At 38.3% G+C, this 21933-nt stretch overlaps 1 protein-coding gene and 1 pseudogene across 1 annotated transcript; one reads left to right on the top strand and one right to left on the bottom strand.

The window, feature by feature from the left end:
* Nucleotides 1-11722: 11722 nt before the first annotated feature.
* On the top strand, nt 11723-12661 carry OR6C75C (olfactory receptor family 6 subfamily C member 75C). Its single transcript, NM_001389064.1, is given in 1 exon segment — nt 11723-12661. A coding segment is annotated over 1 exon segment (939 nt).
* A 2529-nt stretch (nt 12662-15190) lies between these two features.
* Nucleotides 15191-16152, bottom strand: LOC119866662 (annotated as a pseudogene).
* Between the last annotated feature and the right edge of the window lie 5781 nt (nt 16153-21933).

Genomic DNA, 21933 nt, shown 5'->3' with positions numbered 1-21933 from the left:
TTCCATTAGATATTCTTTCTTACTTTGTCTAAGATTAGTAGACCACATAGTTATGGGTCTATGTCTGGATTTTCTATTCTGCTCCATTGATGAATTTGTTGCATCCTAACCCTAACCCATATTCATCACTACAACTTTGTAATAAAACTTGAAATCTGGAAATGTGATGCCATCAACTTTTATTTTCTTCAACATTACTTTGGCTATTCGAGGTCTTTTCTTGTTCCATACAAATTTTAGTATTGTTTTTCTAGCTCTGTGAAAAATACTGGTGGTATTTTAACAGGGATTGCATTAAATGTGTAGATTGCTCTGGTAATATAGACATTTTAACAATATTTGTTCTTCCAATCCATAAGGATGGAATGCATTTCCATTTCTTTGTGTCATCTTTTGTTTCTTTCACAAGAGTTTTATAGTTTTCACATTACAGATCTTTTACTCCTTTGGTTAAGTTTATTCCTAGGTGTCTCTTGGTTTTTGGTGCAATTATAAATGTGATCAATTCCTTTATTTCTGTTTCCACTGCTTGTTACTGGTATATAGAAATTCAACAGATTTCTGTACATTGATTTGTATCCTGTGACTTTGCTGAGTTCATGTATCAGTCCTGGCAATTTTTTGGTAAAATCCTTTGGGTTTTCTACTTAGAATATCATATTGTCTGTAAATAGTGAAGGTTTTGCTTCTTCCATGCCAATTTAGATGCCTTTTATTTCTTTTTGTTGTCTGATTGCTGAGGTAGCACTTTCTGTGCTATGATAAATAACAATGATGAGAGTGGGCATCCCTGTCTTGTTCCTAACTGTAGAAGCAAAGCTCTCAGTTTTTCTCCATTGGAGATGATATTAGCTGTGGGCCTTTCACATATGGCCTTTACGATGTTGATAGAGGATGTTCCTCTATCCCTACTTTGTTGAGAGTTTTTATCAATATCATGTTGTATTTGTCGAATGTTTTTCTGCATCTATTGAGAGGATCATATGGTTCTTATCCTTTCTTTCATTAATATGATGTATTACACTGATTAATTTGCAAATATTGAACCACTCTTGCAACCCATTGCACTTGATTGTGGTGTATGATTCTTTCAATGTACTGTTGGATTTGATTTGCTAGTATTTTGGTGAGAATTATTGCATTCATGTTCATCAGGGAGATTGGCCAGTAATTCTCCTTTTTAGTGAAGTTTTTGTCTTATTTTGGAATCACAGTAATGCTTGCCTCCTAGAATGAGTTTGGACATTTTCCTTCCATTTCTATTTTATGGAACAGTTTAAGAAGAATAAGTATTAGGGTTTCTTTAAATGTTTGGGAGAATTTCCCTTTGAAGCCATCTGTTGCTGGACTTTTTTTTGTTGGCAGAGTTTTGATCACTGATTCAATTTCTTTGCTGGTTTCTTTGCTGGTATGGGTCTGTTCAAGTTTCATATTTCTTTCTCTTTCAGTTTTGGTAGTTTGTATATTTCTAGGAATTTATCCATTCCTTCCAGATTGTCCAGCTTTTTGGCATATAATTTTTCATAATATTCTCTCATAATTATTTGCATGTCTGAGCTATTTGTTGTGATTTATTTATTTGAGTCTTTTTTTATTCTTGATAACTTTGGCTAGGGGTTTATCAATTTTATTTATTTTTTCAAAGAACCAGCTCCTGTTTTCATTGACCTGTTTTACTTGGGATTCTTTTTTTTTATGTACTTGGGATTCTTTTTGTTTCTATATCATTTGCTTCTTTATTTAAAAAAACATTTTATATATTTATTTGTGAGAAAGAGAGCATGAGCAGGGAGGTAGGGGCAGAGGCATCTGGAGAAGCAGGTTTCCTGCTCAGTAGGGAGCCTAATGGAAGGCTTGATCCCAGGATCCTGAGACCAGGATCAGAGCCAAAAACAGACACTTAATTGACTGAGCCATCACTCAAAGAATTCCTTTTTATATATTTTAGGTCTGGTTTAGTGGTCATGAACTCTTTTAGTCTTTGTCTGTTTGGGGAAATCTTTATGTCTCCCTCTATTCTGAATGACAGTCTTACGGGATAGAGTACTCTTAGCTCCATATTTTCCCCATGCAGCACATTGATATTTCATGCTACATTCTTCTGGCCTGCCAAGTTTCTGAGAGATCTGCTCCTAATCTTCTTTGTCTTCCCTTGTCCCTTAGGGACTTTTCCTTTGTTCTTTCAGGATTCTTTCCTTATCTCTGTATTTTGTAAATTTTACTATGATAATTCTTGGTGTTGGCCTGCTTTTGTTGGAATTGGATGTAGTTCTTTCCACAGATTAGGGAGTTTTTCAGCTATAATTTTCTCCAGTAAGCCTTCTGCCCCCTTTTACCTCTCTTCTATTACACTCTATGATACCAGTGTTTTGTTTTATGGAGTCACTGAGTTCCCTAAGTCTACTTTTGTGATCCTAGATTTTTCTTTCCCCCTTTCATGCAGCTTCATAATTTTCCATAATTTAATCTTCTATTTCACTTATTCATTCTTCTGATTCTCCATCCTTGTTATCATTACATCCAGTTGGTGTTGAATGTCAGTTATTGCATTTTTCATTTCAATCTAATTTGGTTTTAGCTCTTTTATCTCTATGGTAAGGGATTCCCAGGTGTCTTCTAAGCTTTTCTTGTGCCCAGGTAGTATGCTTATGATTGTAGCTTTAAATTCTGGATGAGGCCTATTCTTGTATCTGTTTTAAACTCTGTGACCTTTTCTTGTTCTTTCTTCTGGGATGTATTCCTCCATATTCGCATTTTGTCTAGGTTTCTGTCTTCTTTTCTGTGTTAGGAAAATCTGCTATGTTTCCTACTCCTGAGAGTAATGGCTTTCTGAAGATGAGGTCATCATATGATGTCCAGGGCCTGGTGCTTCAGGAAATGTTTCTGGTGTATGCTACATGCAGATAGCTACTGTGTTTTGGCTGCTCTATTCCTCAGATCAGTCTTCTGCAGAGTGTATCCTTGCCTGTAGTGAGGAGTGTTTGCACTTTGACAAGAGTGCAGTGAATTTTAACTAGATATGCTCTAGCCTGCTTGTTCGAGAGACCTCGTGCTATTTCCACTAGAACTGAAGCTTTATAGAACTCTATGGTCAGTAGACATGGTGTGTATGGGAGTTTATGCCGGTCTTCTGGAAAGGGGGCCACTGAACTGGTTCTCAGGCAGACTTGTGTGAGAAAAGCAACACCAGCAAAGCACCAGGAAGGGGGTTTGGTGTGAGCAGTTTAGGCTGCTGCTATTGATGTTGTCCTGCTTACTACATTTTATGCTAAGGGGCAGTGGAGCTTGCCAGCTCCTTTGTCCCCCCAGGGAGGCAATGCCACCTCCCTTAAGTGCACTCCAAAAGGGGGAAAGGTCATTCCTGGTATGTCCCAGATGATCCTCAGATCATGCCTTTGCCTCATGCTATCTGCCCACGTTCTCTACAGCACTGCAGTGCCCTCAGGGCTCTATACTAACCACACTATGGAACTCTAAACTCCAGTCTGAGCTCTACTGGTAACAAAACTCACAAAAGTCAGCTCCTCCTGTTTTCCCAGTCAATGTCTTTGGGGAAGTGTTCTGTTTATGCTTATGCAATCTCATAATCTCAAACAATCTCCCTCTCCCTCTCCCTCTCCGTCTCCCTCTCCCTCTCCCTCCCTCCCTCTCTCCCTCCTTCTCCCTCTCTCTCTCCCTCTCTCTCCCTCTCTCTCCCCCCTTCACTACTCTCCATGACCTAGGCTCCCTACCTCCGTATGATTGTGATCCACTTCTCCCCAACATCATATCTCTGCACCTCCTACCTTACACAATGTGGCCTCTTCTCTCCTTTGAGTTGTGCAACTTGTTCAATCAGCTTTCAGATCTAGTTCTAGGGTATTCAGAATGACCTGATTTTACCTAGCTGTGCAGGGGATCAGGCAAGCCTAGGCTCCTCCTACTACTCCTGCATCATAGCTCCTTCCTGTCACTAATAGTGACAACTTTTAATCAGCTCCATTTTTAGTTATCAAATTTCTCTAATAACCTTTTTTCCTCTATAAGATAATACTTTTAACATAGTACTTGAAATAATTCTCACATTTATCCTGTTTTTCTTTCTTTTCATGGCTACAGTGATCAAACTTAGAGCGTCTCATCTCAATGAATATAAATTTTTAAATCCTATATGATTATCTTCTCAGCGTTCATATTTTCAAGTTTCCAGATTTATGTTTTCTAAAACACGATTTTACTTGTGTCATTCTTTTCTTAAGAAAAATGATTGTACTTATTTATTTTGAGAGACAGTGTGAGTGGGGGTAGAGGCTGAAGAAGAGAGAACCTCAAGCGGACTCCGTGGAGAGCTGAGCATGGAGCCTGACATGGGACCTTATCCCATAATACTGAGATCATGACCCTAGCCATAATCAAGTGTTGAATGTCAACCTGCTGAGCCACGCAGGCATTGCCATGTCATTCTTTTCTAAGAGATTTTTTAAGTTCTCAATTTATATTTAGCAAATTAGGCTTTCTACTACTCTCCAAACTATGACCTCATGAAATTGATGGGCTGCCTCACTTTGCATCCATTCACCTTGCTCTGTCTAGGGTTAGCACACTGATGTGAATTATCCTCAATTTTCTCTCCTTGAGTCTAGTTCTAAATCCTACCAACATATAAGATTCAATTCATATCTGTCCAAGTTATACCATTGTTTGCTATAGTTGCCAATTTTGGCACCATTTCTTCACATGCTTTTTCAATATAATTATAGTTATCCTCATATATTGTAGTGTCTAAGTATATTTTCATTATCTCATGCATATCATTTGACATTTCCAGCTGGATTTTCTGCTGTCTTAAGATGGAATGAATTTCTCTATAAGGCCTTATAGCATTTATTCCAATCAGGGTGCATTATGGATGCTCATTCTTTGTTTATTGATTGAATGAATTTCTATCTGCTTATTCTAAAATAATATCGAGTAACTTGCAACAAAAATAGTGAAAGATATTTTCACAAAATTAGTGTCAAACACTTTTCTAGGCATTTTTACACAGACTGCATTATTTGTTTCTCAAATCAATTTTACCAACTGACCTCTACCGCTTATGTACCATTTGTATCATTGTAGAGATGATAAAACAGAGCAATTTAATATAAAGGGAGGAGCCCAAATTCTAATCCAGGAATTGTGGCTTCAAACAACCGTTTCAACCAATAAACAACTATTGATGTTTATAATCAGCAAAATAAAAATGACAATATTATACAAAACTAATGAAAGTATAAACTTTATATAGGTTACTTAGAATCTTTTCTATGGTTTAGTTTCAAATACGCTCCTTGAAGGTATGACAGTCAAGGTTGAACAGGAAAGTAGTCTTTGCATTATTTTAATTTTTTGTATTCTTGGAGAAAAAATGTTATACCAACACATCAAAAAAGCAAAGTTTTCTTAGCATTAAATTCTAAAGATAACTTCATGTGTAGAGCTTATTATCATGGACAGAATATGTTTATGCTACGTGCAAGGGAAGATTTAATATAGTGACATGTGGTAGTAACTCTATAAAAGCTAAGGATCTTGCACTAAGAGATTTCCAGAAGATTAAGTTAATTTGGTCATTTAGTATACTCCTAGGGTTTAACTTGATCCATATATACAATTTGTATTAACTACAGTGGTGTTAATAGTTTACACACTATTTATTTCTAAGAGTTAAGTTTTTCAGAGCTGGAAAGATAGATTCTGTTTTCTTTTTTTAAGATTTTATTTATTTATTCATGAGAGACACACAGAGAGAGGCAGAGACACAGGCAGAGGCAGAAGCAGGCTCCACGCAGGGAACCCGACGTGGGACTCAATCCCGTGTCTCCAGGATCTTGTCCTGGGCAGAAAGCAGGTTCCAAACCACTGAGACACCAAGGCATCCCTAGATTCTGTTTTCTAAAGAAGACCTAAATTGGTGATATTTAAACTTTCTCCATTATTTATTTTAAATTTCATCAATTAAAATTTTTTTATTACTTAAAAATCACTCCAAGATTCATCCTTTTTCCCCATTTTTTTACTACTACACCAGCCATGAAATTTTGAAGGCTCTCTTCCCCAAACTAAATCCCATACAGAGGTGAAAGCTTCATATCGATGTTTCTGAAACCAAATGAGTAGATGAGGTCGTATCCTACTATATAGCTGAAGAACTTAATCAAAATTTGTGCTTTGGGAAAAGCTTATTATATGTCTTCATGGGAGTCTGACTTCAGATATTTTCAGGAAAAACAGGTAAAATTTTTTCTTTAGTTTTGAATCTGTTACGTTCATGTCATAGAAAATGAATGATAAAAAAATAATGCAAATGAAAGATAAAATTAATAAATAGTTAATAATTAAATTTGAAACCAGTCTCTGGGGCACCTGGATGGCTCTCTCAGTCAACCAACTGACTCTTCGTTTCTGCTTAGGTCACGACCTTGGGGTCATAAGATTGAGCCCCGCATTATGCTCTGCACTTGGCATGGAGCCTGCTTAGGGTCTTTCCCTCTTCCTCTCCTTCCCCCTCTGCCCATCACCCCACTCATGTGTGCCATCTCTCTTAAATAATTAATTAAATAATAATCTTTAAAATCCCGTCTCTATTTATGCATAACTTCATAGAAACTTAACTTCATAGAAAAATAATATTTATACAGATATATTCAGAAACATTAATGTTTTAATGCAGACTCAATCTATAGTACACATCAAGCAATCCAAGTTTTTCTTGTAATGGCATGACTTCTCCCAGCTTCTTAGGAGCATTCCCAGCATCACCAGCGGCACTTAATGTGCATTCCATAGTGTTATTCAGGGTTTATGGTACTGCACCAAACAGGATGAGAAGTACTCAAGAACTGCAAGATTTCACTTTTTTACAGTGATAAGCAATTTTCAGGACAGATGAACAGCTCCCACTGAGATATTAGGGTCACATGGCCTTATAAGCAGATACAACTGGAGCACAACACAATAGCAACAGGAGGTGGCAAGAAACATTATCAGAGCCCAGTATGACATACAGTGATATAGAGTATGACCCACAGTTCATCTTACACAGTTGGGATTTAATACTGCATCATTACATGTTTACATTCCCCTCTATTTTGAATGGTGCCACTATATTCTGCAAGTGTTTGTGTAAGTTTTGATAAATTTTAAATGTTATTATATAAATTCTGAGTTAATATGCAGTGTAATATTAGTTCCAGGTGTACAATATAGTGCTTCAATACCTCCATACACCACCCGGTGCTCATCACAACAAATACACTCCTTAATCTCCTATTTAATCACTTATTTAATCCATTCTCCACCCATCTCCATTCTAACTCAGTCAGGGAAAGACAAATACCAAAAGATTTCACTCCTGTGGACAAAACAAATGAGCAAAGGAAAAAATTTTAACTTTTTACAGTATGTTTGTGTATCTTTAACAATAGGAAATGATACAATAGACTAGTATCTACATATATTTTATGCATTCATGACGTACCTAATGTTTTCTTCTTTCTGATATTTCTAGGCTACAGAGGTTGGGACGCCTATTGTGGCTCAGTTTGTTAAGCATCCCACCCTTGATTTCACCTCAGGTCATGATCTCAGGGTCTTAAGATCCAGTTATGTGTGGGGCTGTAGCTGCATGCTGGGCATGGAGCCTGCTTGAGGTTCTCTCTCTCTCCCTGTCTCTCTGACCCTCCCTTCTGATCCCCACATATGTGCACGTGCACTTTCTTAAAAGCAACAACAGAATCCCAAAAAACTTGTTTTCTTTTTCTCTTATTTATCTGTCTTTTATTATAGAAGATGGTTTCAGTCAAGAACTTAGAAGAATAGAGGGGAAATTTTCTTTCCTCCCCTACATAATCAAGTTAGAATGATGTTGTATACATTAAACCAATTTTTCATGCATCTTTGTTAAATAACAGGTTCACATAAGGTATTAGTTTAACTAATATTTTGGCCTACATACAAACATCATTAAAATAGAATTGCAACAATGTTTGTAATGCAACATGAGTCTGTTTATGGCACATTATTCAAATTATTGACTTTTATCATTAATAGACTAATACACTGTTAGTTTAAAATAGCTGCTGTGTTTTATTTTTTTAATTTTTAAAATTTTTTATTTATTTATTTTTTTATTATTATTTTTTAATTTATTTTTATTGGTGTTCAATTTACCAACATACAGAATAACCCCCAGTGCCTGTCACCCATTCACTTCCACCCCCCCGCCCTCCTCCCCTTCTACCACCCCTAGTTCGTTTCCCAGAGTTAGCAGTCTTTACATTCTGTCTCCCTTTCTGATATTTCCCACACATTTCTTCTCCCTTCCCTTATATTCCCTTTCACTATGGCGGAAGAGTAGGGTCTCCAATTAGCTGCTGTGTTTTAAAAATCTCCCCCAGTGCACTCTGCATTATGTAGTCATGTACTTGAGTAACTTCATGTCACCCAAAGAAACAGTAAAAATATCTTAATATCTTTGTTCAGACAGGATCTATCATTTTAAGGTCATTAAATAATCCCAAATTTCATTTAATTTAATCTATTTCTATATCTTATGTAATTCCTTGATTAAGTAGCAACTAAATATAAGTCTAAAATGATTTATATAAAACAGATATTATGCATGTGATTTCAGATCAGTGCAGTGAGAAATAAGATGATACATGTGGGAGGGTGGGATATTGCTTCAGTTGGACATGAAATACAGAATCAGCAATTTCAGAAATAAATCTCACATTTTCCTGTAAGTGAAAATCATGCAAAAAGTTGTCTTTATCATCTCTGTATTCTCATAACCTAAGTTTGAGCCCAACACCTAATAAGCACCTAAAAAATATTTATTGTGGGGCACCTGGGTGTTTGAGCATTTGCCTTCAGCTCAGGTCATAATTGTAGGGTCCTTGGATTGAATCCTGCATCAGGCTCCCTCTGGGGAGGCCGCTTCTCCTTCTGCATGTGTCTCTGCTTCTCTATGTGTCTCTCATGAATAAATAAATAAAATCATTTTTAAAAATTAAAAAAAAGTAGTTGTTGAAAAGTAAATAATTAAAATTAAAAGATTTTTGAAGTAATTAATTGATGAGTAAATAGCAATAATTCTAATCATGATCAAGTTTCCTTTATCATCATTCAGTAGAAAAATGTGAAACCATAAACGCAAGCCTCACATCTCTTATGGTGTAGAATGATAGAGACCTCAGCCTTAGTCTAAATCATCATGGTGAATTCTTAATATTTTCCCTAAGATTGGAGAAACACGCACTGATCACAACTTGGTGTGTTGCCCTTCAGATATTGCTAACCTCTATTACCCCATTACTAAGTTTCTTTTTGTGAATTTACAAAATATTAAAAAACTGTAAATGATTCTAGGAGCACTTGGGTGGCCAGTAGTTGAGCATCTGCCTTTATCCCAGGTCATGACCCCAGGTCCTGGATCGAGTCCCACATCGTGTCCACACAGGGAGCCTGCTTCTCCCTCTGCCTGTGTCTCTGCCTCTCTCTGTGTCTCTCATGAATGAATAAGTAAAATCCCAGAAGAAAAAGTTTAAATGATTCTATATATTTTTCTATTCTAATTTTGGGCCACTCTCACCTAATTATTCTATTCTAAATTGTGTACTAATTTGGGCTATAGTTTAAGGTCCGTGTCCTGAGAATGCCAGTCACCAAAGTACCTTCTGTTTATTCATTCACCTAACCCCCTTGAGTCCATTGTTAATGGAGCAGATAAAATTAGGCCTAGCCTGAATAACATCACTAAGATCACATCATTCTGTCTACTAAGCTTGGAAAGACAATATGTTAGCTTTTGTTTCAACTATAGCTTATTTCATTTTAAATATCAATAAAATACTTTTTAAAATGACAATAGTTAGGGTATGCTAGACCTCAGATCCTTAGAGAAATTTGGGTTGATGGACAGAAATGGATTAAAAACCTTTTTATAAACGAGTAGAGGACCTCTTGGAATTATTTTTGATGATCAATATTTTGGGTATTTGGTTAGAGACATAAAATGACAGAGAAGAAACAGATTGCAAAGGCTTTTGAAAAATCCCAAGCATTTATGTTTAAATAAATCAAGGAAACAGCATTGACTAAACCAGGCATATCTACCCTCAAGTAAGTATGTCCTTAACAGTTTCTTAGAGCAATATATTTTTGCTTATATATTATATGTTTATGTTTTATATAAATATTCCTAATTATGCACAATGCTATATATGAATAAAACTGAACCACATAATTTACATGGAATATATAAATGAAGAAAAAATTTAAACTACTTCAATCTTTTTGACATATGCTTAGATACCTTTTAATAATCGTTTAAATATCAATTTCAGGACACAAACTGTATTATTTTTGTGAAAGATTCCAAACAATCTAAGTGATATATCTTAACACTGAAGAGATATCTTTATGTTTTCGTTTGACACAGTGTGACTTTATACTTAGTAAAGGTTAGCTTCCATCATATAAAGGCAGAAGGCAAAAAGACCCATATCTGATGACCACAAAGAGGTAGACAAAGATGATGGAAAGTAAGAATCATTCCATGCGGCAATGAGGCAGGTAAAAGATTTTAGTAAGTTCAGTAACATATTAAATTACTTGGCTAATCCTCAGAAAATATTATTCCTTATGAAAGCTCTGAAACTGCTGAAGGACAGAGAAAACAACGGAGACATTTCAGCCTTAGCCAGGCTGTCTGGATAAAGTATGTTTAAAAATGGTCTTAGATGACAGCACATCTAAAGCTTTTATGGCAAATAATAACATTAAACAGGAAAAACAAACAAATCCTGAACAACACCCAGGGCTGTGTTAGAGCCAAAAAGAAAATAAAAAATAATAGTAGCTTTGGCCTCCCAAAACATAGCTTGAATGTTAACTATTCCCTTTTATCATCCCTCAAGAAAGAAAGGGTAATGTGCAAAGAAGTACCTGAGTTATTTGAGAAATAAGGAAGAACATTAAGAGTCTATAAAAACAAAATTAGGACTTAAAATAAAAATACTGCTTTATATAGGAGAGTGTCATGATAGATAAAGCGATAAGTAAAAATATACATAAGAAAAACATATTAACAATCTTAGAAGAGACTATTAGAACAGATTAGTCATTAACGCAGGAACATCTTAGGGCATAGCCCTTGGAATTAGATTACCTGTGTCTGTATACTGTCATCAGGGCACTTTACCGGGTGCCTACGTAGCGGTCCTGTAGATTGTAGAAGTTTGAATAGGGAAAGAGAAAGAAATATTTGGCCAAAAGAGAAAAGTAAATATCTGAAGAGGAAAGCAACAGCAAAAAGTACCTTCAAAGAGTATTATGGGATGCTAGGAGCAAGCTCATGGATTTACTAAAGGAGGTTTGGGTCTCAGAGGTTTTAATCTCCGTTTGTGTGTTTTCACGAATATCCTGAAATATTCAGAAGATAGATTTATAATGAGATATGTGAAAATACAATTAAAGAAATACAGAAACAATGAACCAACATATGATACCATAAATAAATTTAGAAGTATTTTGTCTCTTTTTAGTACAAAACTACTTTTCCCTTAAAGCAAAAGACAGCAATGATTTTTGAAAAGTGTGTGTGCATGCTTGTGCGTGTCCCAGTTTCTTTTCCGTCTCATTTTTTTGCATCTATTTTCAGCTAAAACAGAGAATACCATCATAAAGGAGGAAAATCATGAGAAATCACACAAAGGTAACAGAGTTTATTCTTCTCGGGTTGACCGATGACCCAAAGTGGCAGGTTGTACTTTTCATATTTCTTCTTGTTACCTACATGTTCAGTGTGACTGGGAACCTGGTCATTATCATCCTCACCCTAACAGATCCCCACCTGAAGACTCCAATGTATTTCTTCCTTCGAAACTTCTCATTCCTAGAAATGTCATTCACCTCTGTTGCAATTCCCAGATTCCTTGTCACTGTTGTGACGGGAGACAGAACCATTTCCTACAATGACTGTCTGGCTCAGGTATTTTTCTTCATCTTATTGGGGGCGACAGAGTTTTACCTCCTGACTGCCATGTCCTATGACCGCTACGTGGCCATCTGCAAACCTCTGCATTACATGACCATCATGAGCAGCAGAGTCTGCATCCTTCTTGTCTTTAGCTCATGGCTTGCAGGATTCCTGATCATCTTTCCACCAGTAATTCTGGCGCTGAAGTTGGATTTCTGTGCCTCCAATATAATTGACCATTTTATCTGTGACTCTTCTCCAATTCTACAGCTTTCTTGCACAAACACTCACTTTCTAGAACTCATGGCATTTATTTTAGCGGTGGTAACACTTATGGTCACCTTAACCCTAGTTATGCTCTCCTACATATACATCATCCGCACAATTCTGAGAATTCCTTCCAGGAGTCAAAGGAAAAAAGCCTTTTCCACGTGTTCCTCCCACATGATAGTAGTCTCCCTCTCTTATGGAAGCTGCATCTTCATGTACATTAAGCCTTCTGCAAAGGAAAGGGTGAGTTTAAACAAAGGAGTAGCTGTGATCATTACCTCAGTGACTCCTCTCTTGAATCCTTTCATATATACATTAAGAAACCAGCAGGTGAAGCAAGCCTTCAAGAACATGGTCCACAGAATGGTCTTTTCTTCATATAAATGAATGTCATTATGCAAAAATGTATACATACCCTGAAAACAAAGCAGAATGGAAATCTTTGGATTTTACTATGTAAATTCTTGAAACCCTTCATTTCGTTCTTTCGCTTAAACATTCTTCTATATCATTAATGTCTCTTTTTCTTATTAGCTGAAAGTCAGGTCTTATCTATTTTAAGCTATATAGAAAATGGCCAGTCTTCACCCATGTAACTAAATTTTAGATGTCAATAACCTTTATTGTTTCTCATATCAAAGCAAGGTAGCTGATAAATTCATACAAAAAATTCAAATTGCTGTACTATAAGAAGCCTACCTGAAACCACAAATATGAAATTTATTTTATATGTTATAAGTAAAACTGTGTATCTTAAGTAATATCTCTAAGATTTCTCCTGTCACCAAGAAAAGAAAATCTTTTGCTGTAGATTTTCCTATTTTGCCAATCATGTTTTTAAAAGGAAAACCATGGTCTATAAAGGAAAAATAAGCTACTCTGAGAAAATTCATTTTTATACTCAGATAATTTCAATTGTTAAACATGGTCTTTTCTACTGACATGAAGAAAAATGACAAAGAATCTAGAATGCTATGAGATGCAGACTTCAGAGAGTATCTTGGAAATGATGACACATGACTTATTAGCTTTCCTTTATCAGCAAATCTCCATACTGTCTTTATCTTTCCATTGACTCTTTCACAGAGGTCTTGCCTCCCTCACCCTTACTCAGGAGAGTGACTCCTGCAGGTAACATAAAAAATGTGTAACATCTGGTTCCTGTAGTCAGGGAGCCCCTCAGCAGCAATGAATCACTAAACCAAATTTTTTGTCTTAGGACAATAGTTAGGAGTCTAACTAGATGCTACTGTGGTAGCATCCATAGTCTCTCAGTGCAGACTCTTCTGGTTGCTCATAGACAAGATTCCTCCATGAGCACTCACCTGTTTCTTATCATTTTGCGTTCATGGAATGTTACACTTTTTTCAAGCAGATTTAATACAATGAAACCATGAAGGGACAGGTAAATAATCTTCTTTGATTATACATTTATCAATGGAGTAATTTGTAAAGAAATGAAACAATGAAGGTTTGTTTTTGTAAGGCTGTATCAAGTAAGCAGAAGAGCAAAAGTGAAAATCAGGAATGTGGAAAAGAATATGCAAATGTTAACTAAATGAACATATACTGTATGTGTGTGGTATATATGATAGACTGCCATGTAGGAAGACAGGATAGAGAAAGGGAAATAAGAGGGTAAAGGAAAGTTGATCCTCTTGATTGACAAAAACTTCCCTGAGGAAATTGATTCTAACATTCACATTGTCAGTAGGATGTGAAAATCCCTATAAATATTTCCAAAAAATAGTAAATGCTTAAATTGAAATATTATTTTACAGTGTTATGAAATAAAGAATTTTTTACTGCAAATGTAATTTTGGTAAGAAAAGTATGAGATATATGTTGGAGGTCATGGTTTTAGAGGCTTTGAAAAAGTATTTCTGCTCATATTTCACGCTCACACTAATATTTCAAAAATACATTTCCTTTTTTTAAAGTACTAAGCAGATTATAAATAAGCATTAATAATATTATTTTAAGTAATCCACTGATTACATAGCTGAGTGATCTATTGATTTGTAGCATTTTTAATGAGGGGCAAGTATTCCCAGTTGAGAGTAATATACAACCTGAATGAGGCAAAAGGTTGTATCATTAACCATGTTACCAGAGTCCACAATCTAATAGACTATGGCTTTCGCAAACAAATAAATGACTGAATGGATGAATAAGCAGTTGGCTCTGGCAATAATAAAAATAAACCATTTTTAGTACCATCTTTCTCTCCAGATTCCTAAGGTGCCATTCTCACTGCTATGTGCCTTGTTAGTTTCCATTTTCCAGAAGATATAGATCCACAACCATATTTATGTCTTCTGTGGTTTCACTGGCATTCCACTTCTAGAGTCTTTAATATTCTACAGTCTTTAATTGTTTAACAACAATTTACTTTGAAAATTTTCAAAAAGGACCAATGGGCAGAACTAGAGGGAGAAGCAAACTCCGCACTCACCAAGTAGCCCAATGCAGGGCTTGATCCCAGGACCCCAGGACTATGACCTGAACCAAAGACAGACACTTAACCAACTGAGCCACACAGGCACCCGATACATATTTGTATTTAAGAATATGCATATAACATATACAAATCCATACACACATATATTTGTGTTTGTGTGTATAGAATCCCAAACATTATAGAACTTGAATTAAAGCTTTATATAATATTTGAGAGCAGTATCTGTACTTGCACACATGTGTTTCTGTCAGAGTACAGCATACTTTATTGATGGTACAAGACAGGATAAGTCTCCCTGAGCCCCACTCCGTCTGCAAGGGGTCTCAATAGAAACCATGTAGGGGTCAGGAGATTCTCAGTGTGTTGGGGGATGAGTTCGGGAAAGGACTTTCCAGCAGCTGAGGGTCTATCACCTTTTCTTATGATGTCAGTGGGGCTGGTGGTCCAGGGGGTCCTTACTCTTTGGAGGCCATGTGGGCCATAATGTCCAATAGCATGTTGCTGTAGCCAAATTCACTATGGCACAAGGAAATGAGCTTGGTAAAGTCACCGTTGAGGGCAATGCCAGCCCCAGCATCAAAAGTAGAAGAGTGGGTGTCACTGTTAAAGTCACAGGAGACAACCAGGTTCTCAGTGCAGCCTAGGATATTCTTGAGGGTGCTCTGTGTTGCCTACTTCAACACTTTCCTGATGTCATAACTTTTAGCAGCTTTCTCCAGGCAGCAAGTTAGCTGCATCACTGACCCATTGAGGGTAGAGACATGAAAGACCATGCCAGTGAACTTCCCATTTGGCTAGAGATGACCCTGCCCACAGTTTTGACAGTGCCAGTAGAAGTGGGGATGATATTTTGGGCAGCTCCTCAGCTACCACACCATGTCCTCCCAGGAGGGCCGGCTATGGTTTCTGGGTGGCAATGATGACATGGATTGTGGTCGTGAGTCCCTTCATGCTGCCAAAGTGGTCATGAACGACCTTAACCAGAGGAGCCAAGTAATTGGAGGTATTTCTGACATTCTGGAGGAAATTGTCATACTTCCCATGCTTCACAACCATCACAAACACGAAGGAATCAGAAGAATGATGGGCGGAGAAGATGACACTCTTGGTGCCACGCTTCACATGAGCCCCAGCCTTCTCCATGGTAGTGAAGTGAATTCAGCAGCGTACCACCCCATTTAATGTTGGCAGGTTAGATGGAGACGGGCTTTCAATTGATTACAATTTTCTTATTCCCAGTCTTGACTGTGGCATTGCTATTGCTATGGGTGGAATCATACTGGGACATGTAGATCATGTGGTTGAGGTCAATGAAGGTGTCATTGATGGCAACGATATCCACTTGACTGTAGTTCAAAGTAGCCCTGGTGACCAAGTGCCCAATATGTCTTAGTCGGGTTACTCCAACCTTCACCATGTCTCTGAGACCTGGCACCACACAAGAAGATGTGGCTTTCTGACAGAAGAGGAGGAACAAAGACACCTTGCATTTGCATACTTTTGAAATGAATTAGGGATTTTAGTACAAAGGATGCTTCGCTTCTAAATAAGGAGAGGAACTACTCATCTGTATATTCAAAGAGTCAGTCATTGCCATGACGATAGTAAGCACAGTAATACCTTCCTCACCCCCTTGCTGAAGTTTAATATTAAAAATTACCATTCCTAATTTCAGATATAACTCCTAAAAGTATTTCCAGGCATCAGCCTGCATTTTCATCCAGTAACAAGTAGTCATAGAAGGCTTTTAGCATAGAGAAAAATAACTGCATGTGAGTAAAACCATATGAAAATTATCTTTTTTCTGATTCACTTATTTCACTCATAAGACCCTCCAGTTCCATCCATGTCGAATTAAATTGTAGGTATTCATCTTTTCTGATGGAGGAGTAATTTTCCATTGTCTCTCTCTTTCTCTCTTTCTTTCTCTCTCTTTCTCTCTCTCTCTCTCTCTCTCTCTCTCTCTCTCTCTATATATATATATATATATATATATAATATATTATGGCATATATATAACACCAAAATTCTTTATCTTTTCCTCTGTTGAAGGACATCATGGCTCCTTCCACATTTGGGCTGGTAAGGAGAGCATATGATGAGCACTGGGAGTTATACTACACCTTGGCAAATTGAATTTAATAAAAAAATAAAATTAAAAACAGAAAAACTCCTCTGGTTGCAATGCATACAATATGTTAAAGGGAAATCAGGGTTTGCAAGTTTGCATCAGACAAACAAAAAATAACAAGATCCCTTCAGTAGATGTATGGATAAATAAACTTTGATTTATTTGGTACATCTAGACAAGAAATAATTATGAATATTAGAGCAAAGGAAGAAATCATTTGAGGGGAAAATACAAAAACACTGGAAGAAAAAAAATATCTGAAAACTAATTATCGAGGAGGGGCAAGATGGCTGAAGAGTAGGGTCCCCAAGTCACCTGTCCCCACCAGATTGCCTAGATAACCTTCAAATCATCCTGAAAATCTACGAATTCGGCCTGAGATTTAAAGAGAGACCAGCTGGAACGCTACAGGGAGAAGAGTTTGCGCTTCTATCAAGGTAGGAAGATGGGGAAAAAGAAAGACACAAAAGGCCTCCAAGGGGGAGGGGCCCCGCGAGGAGCCGGGCTGAGGCCGGGGCGAGTGTCCCCAGGACAGGAGAGCCCCGTCCCGGAGGAGCAGGAGCTGCACCAACCTTCCCGGGGGAAAGGGGCTCCAGGGAGGTGGAGCAGGACCCAGGAGGGCGGGGATGCCCTCGGGCTCCCGGGGACACTAACAGGCACCTGCGCCCCGGGAGAGTGCGCCGAGCTCCCTAAGGGCTGCAGCGCGCACGGGGGGACCCGGAGCAGCTCGGGGGGGCTCGGGGGCGGCTCCGCGGAGGGGGCTGCGGGGCGGGAGCAGCTCGGGGGGGCCTCGGGGGCGACTCCGCGGAGGGGGCTGCGGGGCGGGAGCGCGAATCCAACAGCGCAGGCCCAGGAGCACAGGGCGCCTGGACACAGCCCAGGATCCGGCCTCCCCCGGGACAGGCAGAGGCCGGGAGGGCCCAGGACAGCGAGGACGCTCCTGCCCCAGCTGAGCAGATCAGCGGCCCCGCCCCGGAGCCTCCAGGCCCTGCAGACGGAGAGCTCCGGAGTTCCTGCAGGAGCTGACTCCAGGGCTGCAGAGCTGGCCCCGCCACTGCGGTTGTTCCTCCTGGGGCCTCACGGGGTGAACAGCCCCCACTGAGCCCTGCACCAGGCAGGGGCAGAGCAGCTCCCCCAAGTGCTGACACCTGAAAATCAGCAGAACAGGCCCCTCCCCCAGAAGACCAGCTAGAGGGACAAGTTCCAGGGGAAGTCAAGGGACTTAAAGTATACAGAAACAGAAGATACTCCCCCGTGGCTTTTTTTTTTATTTGTTTGCTTCCCCCACCCTTTTCTTTCCTTTCTTTCTTTTCTTTCTCTTTTTCTTCTCTTTTTTTCTTCCTTTTTTCTTTTTTCTTTTTCTCTTTTCTTTCCTTCTTTCTCTCCTTTTCCCAATACAACTCGTTTTTGGCCACTCTGCACTGAGCAAAATGACTAGAAGGAAAACTTCACCTCAAAAGAAAGAATCACGAATGGTCCTCTCTTCCACAGAGTTACAAAATGTAGATTACAATTCAATGTCAGAAAGCCAATTCAGAAGCACTATTATAAAGTGACTGGTGGCTCTAGAAAAAAGCAAAAAGGACTCAAGAAACTTCAAGACTGCAAAATTTAGATCTAATCAGGCAGAAATTAAAGATCAATTGAATGAGATGCAATCCAAACTAGAAGTCCTAACGATGAGGGTTAACGAGGTGGAAGAACGAGTGAGTGACATAGAAGACAAGTTGATAGCAAAGAGGGAAACGGAGGAAAAAAGAGACAAACAATTAAAAGGCCATGAGGATAGATTAAGGGAAATAAGTGACAGCCCGAGGAAGAAAAACCTACGTTTAATTGGGGTTCCCGAGGGTGCCCAAAGGGACAGAGGGTCAGAATATGTATTTGAACAAATCCTAGCTGAAAACTTTCCTAATCTGGGAAGGGAAACAGGCATTCAGATCCAGGAAATAGAGAGATCCCCCCAGAAAATCAATAAAAACCGTTCAACACCTCGACATTTAATAGTGAAGCTTGCAAATTCCAAAGATAAAGAGAAGATCCTTAAAGCAGCAAGAGACAAGAAAGCCCTGACTTTTATGGGGAGGAATATTAGGGTAACAGCAGACCTCTCCACAGAGACCTGGCAGGCCAGAAAGGGCTGGCAGGATACATTCAGGGTCCCAAATGAGAAGAACATGCAACCAAGAATACTTTATCCAGCAAGGCTCTCATTCACAATGGAAGGAGAGATAAAGAGCTTCCAAGACAGGCAGGAACTGAAAGAATATGTGACCTCCAAACCAGCTCTGCAAGAAATTTTAAGGGGAACTCTTAAAATTCCCCTTTAAGAAGAAGTTCAGTGCAACAATCCACAAAAACAAGGACTGAATAGATATCATGATGACACTAAACTCATATCTGTCAATAGTAACTCTGAATGTGAACGGGCTTAATGACCCCATCAAAAGACGCAGGATTTCAGACTGGATAAAAAAACAGGACCCATCTATTTGCTGTCTACAAGAGACTCATTTTAGACAGAAGGACATCTACAACCTGAAAATAAAAGGTTGGAGAACCATTTACCATTCAAATGGTCCTCAAAAGAAAGCAGGGGTAGTCATCCTTATATCAGATCAACTAAAATTTACCCCGAAGACTGTAGTGAGAGATGAAGAGGGACACTATCTCATACTTAAAGGATCTATCCAACAAGAGGACTTAACAATCCTCAATGTATATGCCCCGAATGTGGGAGCTGCCAAATATATCAATCATTTAATAACCAAAGTTAAGACATACTTAGACAATAATACATTTATACTTGGTGACTTCAATCTAGCACTTTCTACCCTCAAGAGGTTTTAAAACACAACATCTCCAAAGAAACGAGAGCTTTAAATGATACCCTGGATCAGATGGATTTCACAGATATTTACAGAACTTTACATCCAAACTCAAAGGAATACACATTCTTCCTCGAGTGCACATGGACTTTCTCCAGAATAGACCACATACTGGGTCACAAATCGGGTCTGAACTGATACCAAAAGATTGGGATCATCCCCTGCATATTCTCAGACCATAATGCCTTGAAATTAGAACTAAATCACAACAAGAAGTTTGGAAGGACCTCAAACACGTGGAGGTTAAGGACCATCCTGCTAAAAGATAAAAGGGTCAACCAGGAAATTAAGGAAGAATTAAAAAGATTCATGGAAACTAATGAGAATGAAGATACAACCGTTCAAAATCTTTGGGAAGCAGCAAAAGCAGTCCTAAGGGGGAAATACATCACAATACAAGCATCCATTCAAAAACTGGAAACAACTCAAATACAAAAGCTAACCTTACACATAAAGGAGCTAGAGAAAAAACAGCAGATTGACCCCACGCCCAGCAGAAGAAGAGAGTTAATTAAAATATGAGCAGAACTCAACGAAATCGAGACCAGAAGAACTGTGGAACAGATCAACAGAACCAGGAGTTGGTTCTTTGAAAGAATTAATAAGATAGATAAACCATTAGCCAACCTTATTAAAAAGAAGAGAGAGGAGACTCAAATTAATAAAATCATGAATGAGAAAGGAGAGATCACTACCAACACCAAGGAAATACAAACGATTTTAAAAACATATTATGAACAGCTAGCTATACGCCAATAAATTAGGCAATCTAGAAGAAATGGACGCATTCCTGGAAAGCCACAACCTACCAAAACTGGAACAGGAAGAAATAGAAAATCTGAACAGGCCAATAACCAGGGAGGAAATTGAAGCAGTCATCAAAAACCTCCCAAGACACAAGAGTCCAGGGCCAGATGGCTTCCCAGGGGAATTCTATCAAACGTTTAAAGAAGAAATCATACCTATTCTACTAAAGCTGTTGGAAGGATAGAAAAAGATGGAGTACTTCCAAATTTGTTCTATGAGGCCAGCATCACCTTAATTCCAAAACCAGACAAAGACCCCACCAAAAAGGAGAATTACAGCCCAATATCCCTGATGAACATGGATGCAAAAATTCTCAACAAGATACTAGCCAATAGGATCCAATAGCACATTAAGAAAATTATTCACCACGACCAAGTAGGATTTATCCCCGGGACACAAGGCTGGTTCAACACCCGTAAAACAATCAATGTGATTCATCATATCAGCAAGAGAAAAACCAAGAACCATAGGATCCTCTCATTAGATGCAGAGAAAGCATTTGACAAAATACAGCATCCATTCCTGATCAAAACTCTTCAGAGTGTAGGTATAGAGGGAACTTTCCTCGACATCTTAAAAGCCATCTACGAAAAGCCCACAGTAAATATCATTCTCAATGGGGAAGCACTGGGAGCCTTTCCCCTAAGATCAGGAACAAGACAGGGATGTCCACTCTCACCACTGCTATTCAACATAGTACTGGAAGTCCTATCCTCAGCAATCAAACAACAAAAAGACATTAAAGGCATTCAAATTGGTAAAGAAGAAGTCAAACTCTCCCTCTTCACCGATGACATGGTACTCTACATAGAAAACCCAAAAGCCTCCACCCCAAGATTGCTAGAACTCATACAGCAATTCGGTAGCATGGCAGGATACAAAATCAATGCCCAGAAATCAATGGCATTTCTATAACACTAACAATGAGACTGAAGAAAGAGAAATTAAGGAGTCAATCCCATTTACAATTGCACCCAAAAGCATAAGATACCTAGGAATAAACCTCACCAAAGAGGTAAAGGATCTCTACCCTAAAAACTACAGAACACTTCTGAAAGAAATTGAGGAAGACACAAAGAGATGGAAAAATATTCCATGCTCATGGATTGGCAGAATTAATATCGTGAAAATGTCAATGTTACCCAGGGCAATGTACACGTTTAATGCAATCCCTATCAAAATACCATGGACTTTCTTCAGAGAGTTAGAACAAATTATTTTAAGATTTGTGTGGAATCAGAAAAGACCCCGAATAACCAGGGGAATTTTAAAAAAGAAAACCATATCTGGGGGCATCACAATGCCAGATTTCAGGTTGTACTACAAAGCTGTGGTCATCAAGACAGTGTGGTCCTGGCACAAAAACAGACAC

Source organism: Canis lupus, chromosome 29 (genome assembly GCF_011100685.1).
Source record: "Canis lupus familiaris isolate Mischka breed German Shepherd chromosome 29, alternate assembly UU_Cfam_GSD_1.0, whole genome shotgun sequence".
In the NCBI taxonomy this organism is placed as follows: domain Eukaryota; kingdom Metazoa; phylum Chordata; class Mammalia; order Carnivora; family Canidae; genus Canis; species Canis lupus.
The sequence above is the reverse complement of the archived record's forward strand: the minus strand, read 5'-3'. Positions and strand labels throughout refer to the sequence as shown.